At 46.7% G+C, this 3,136-nt stretch overlaps 1 protein-coding gene across 1 annotated transcript; it reads right to left on the minus strand.

Annotated features, from left to right (window-relative positions):
- Nucleotides 1-544: 544 nt before the first annotated feature.
- Nucleotides 545-2,356, minus strand: LOC117836846 (5-pentadecatrienyl resorcinol O-methyltransferase). Its single transcript, XM_034716360.2, has 2 exons — nt 1,467-2,356; nt 545-1,064 (listed from the first exon to the last, which is right to left on the minus strand). The coding sequence occupies exons 1-2, from the start codon at nt 2,286-2,288 to the stop codon at nt 765-767; spliced, it is 1,122 nt and encodes a 373-aa protein (XP_034572251.1). The 5' UTR covers nt 2,289-2,356; the 3' UTR covers nt 545-764.
- Between the last annotated feature and the right edge of the window lie 780 nt (nt 2,357-3,136).

Genomic DNA, 3,136 nt, shown 5'->3' on the forward strand with positions numbered 1-3,136 from the left:
TGAAGGGTTTCTTTGCTTGCAAGCCTCAACCTGCCACGCCGCAGGTTGGGCAGCACCACAGCTTGTGGCGTGGGAAATCGGGGCCACGCCGGTGGCGGAAAAATAGGAAGAAAGCTGTTGCTTCTCGTTTGGCACTCCAAAGATGAAGAACCAACCAAGCAACGCCCTGGCTTTTTCCGCGGCACCACAACTTAGGCGTGGCGGATAGCGGCGGGGAAACTAGCATCTAAACGCCAAAAGGTTGTACTTGGTATATGGCTGTTAGCTTAGTTTGCAGGTTATTAAGAGCATTAATTATCTTTGCTGCATCCTTACGCTACTTATGCAAATTGGCCAGCATATCTTTTGCGTTTAGATCAGCAAAGATTCCCTTCCTGCCATGTGGGAGGGACGCAATTAATTAATATGGGGTCTTGGAAGTTGCTAGGAATTTGTTATTTTGCCCTGCGTGGTGCATATACTACTTGAGTATTTGATTCCCGTCTGCTGCAGTACTAAACTGATGTAAGAGATTCCCAAATTAAAGGATAAGCTTACTCAGTAATGACCCAAATTAAAATACTAGTCATGATATCACCTTAGCTGGGAGTGATAGGTCGTCACAATTTATCTGAACAGACTCAAACTGACTGAGTTTGAACACTGAACATTAAGAGTCGTTCAAACTGAGACTTCAGCTATAGTAATCCAACAGAACAAAGTCACTAGTACCCTGACCATGCTATGCTTTAATTTCTGTGGCGGACTTGTTCACTGATGAGCGTTCATGGATAGAGGACAATGATTGATCGGAGGCCTAGAACCGGCATAATAGTGTAGTCGTTGAATCCAGCCTCGAGGAATATCTTCTTCCACTCTTGCTCATCTCGTTCAACCCCACCAATTTTCATGATATCGAAATCACACAAAACCTGTGTCTCTAGAAGCTTGACATCTGATGACTTGGATCCAACCACAATATCTATGATTATCACCTTTCCTCCTGCATCTCTTGAAGGGATTGCTTGTTTGCAATTCTTCAGTATATTAATACACTCATCATCACCCCAGTCATGCAAAATCCACTGAAACAAACAAGCATTAAGTTAATCTCGAATTTATACAGTCATTGTGCGCTATATCTTGACACCTTCACAGTAACGAACATTTATCCTTCTGATCTGTCGATTTCTAAGTGCAAAATAGTAGGTTCGTTTCAAATATTAGAAGGATACTACGGTTAGTTCTAACACAATTTAAAGGATTCATTTAAACTTGTGTATTCTGATAATAAGTTCAGACTTCAAAAAATGCAAAAACAACAAATTAAAATATGTCAAAAGTTAGTTTGATTGATGATTTTAGATTTTTAGCAACATAGGCATGCAATTATTAAATATACTAAAAGGAATAGAAAAAGAAATAATAATAGCCAATAGTAATTCATATCAAATACTACATGGTTAAGCGACGAGTTGGCGTAGTACCTTGAGGAAGACAGCATTTGCAGGTGGAATCCTCTGAAACATGTCGCCTGCGACAAACTGCACGTTGCTACCAGATGGAGCCTTGGCGACAACGTGAGGCAGGTCCAGCACGCTGCACTTCAGACTCGGGAACGCCGACGCGATGACGGTGGCGGCTCCGCCAATCCCGCCGGCAACGTCGACCAGAGAGTCGATCCCGCCGAAGACCTCGCCGCACTCCTTCAAGACGACCCGCATCAGGATGCGGCTGTCCGCGGCCATGGCGTCGTTGACGGACGCGTTCAGTGCGTCGTCGCGCCCGGACACCTCCCACAGGGTCTCGCCGTGCATCAGGGCGAATGGACAGGGGCCGTGCTGCTCGCCGTCGTGCCGGAACCACGCGGTGAGCCCCATGCTGAGCACCGAGTCGCGGAAGGGATTGAGCACGTGGTTCAGCACCGGAGACAAGGTCACCGTCGAGCCCTCGCCGCCGCCGTTGTCGTTGTTGCTGGTGAGGAGGAGGCGGGAGGCCGTCGTCAGCTTGTAGACAGGCTCGTGCCCGTCGTCTGACGGGGATGCTTGATCTGGTGGCTGGATGGTGAAGGTTCCGGCGAGGGTGAGGACGCGCATGAGGCGGCGGAGGCCGGGAAGCTTGCATTGGCTGATGCCGATCTCCGGGAGTATCTGGGAGAGGGTGGCGGCGCCGCCGTGGTGATGGATGGCGTCGGCGACGCGGAGGTCCAAGGCGACCGCAAGCGCCACGGACTTCATGAAGCTGTAGGTCTGGTTCCAGAGCTCCACCTGGGCTTGGAGCAAGTCGTGACTGTCCTCGCTGAGTGCCATTGTGCTGTGCTGTGGGTTGATACTAATTAATCTAGCAGAGACGAAAGCCGGAGTATTAGCTCGGATCAAAAAGACTAGGAATATATACTGCATGCCCTTGTGATCGATGGATCGGAGTAGAATAGAGTCTGACACCCTACCAGCCAATCAGGAAGCAGGCGGTATGGGCTTTGGAAGTGTTTGGATCCTTAGTTAAAGTCTAGTCTATGTCACATCGAATCTTCGGAGTCTAATTAGGAGGACTAAACATAAATTAATTATAAAACTAATTACACAGATGGAGACTAATTCGCGAGAAAAATTTATTAAGCCTAATTAATTCATGATTAGCACATATTTACTGTAGCATCATATTGTGAAATGTAACACCCAAAATTCCATCATAAATGCAATGTAAGCAATTTTGGTCTAACTTTTATTCTCTAAGGATTAAATAAATTACTAATATTAAATTACAGTTTTAAATAAATGAAAGAGCACTCGAATTTAATTTTAGAGGCAACAAGTGCTTGATAGAGTTTTATCTTTCATTTTGGTTTGTTTGAGTGGTGTTTGCAAGTTTAAAAATAATAAAACCCTTTTTCCTCTCCAATCTAATCAAGCAGGTCCAATCTTTCTTCCTCTTTCTTTTGACCCAAACATTTCAGCAGGCCGGTTCCTTCTTTCTCTCTTTTTCCTCCAACCGGCCCACCTTCTCTTTTTCATGCGCCGGCCCAATTTCACCCACCAGCCCAGCTCCTTCTCCCCTCCCACCGACAGATGGAGCCCACTCATCATGGGCATCCCCTTCCTCTGGCTGGGCAAGCCAGGAGCCTGCACGCATGCACAGGTGAAACCCGGCGCCATCG

The sequence above is a fragment of the Setaria viridis genome, chromosome 9 (assembly GCF_005286985.2).
Source record: "Setaria viridis chromosome 9, Setaria_viridis_v4.0, whole genome shotgun sequence".
Lineage (NCBI taxonomy): Eukaryota > Viridiplantae > Streptophyta > Magnoliopsida > Poales > Poaceae > Setaria > Setaria viridis.

What these genes read in the sequence shown, in the direction of transcription:
- LOC117836846 (XM_034716360.2), bottom strand. Translation starts at nt 2,288, where the DNA reads ATGGCACTCAGCGAGGACAGTCACGACTTGCTCCAAGCCCAGGTGGAG. An exon ending in CAAATGCTGTCTTCCTCAAG is followed by an intron (nt 1,065 to 1,466) that starts GTACTACGCCAA and finishes TGTTTGTTTCAG; the next exon opens with TGGATTTTGCATGACTGGGG.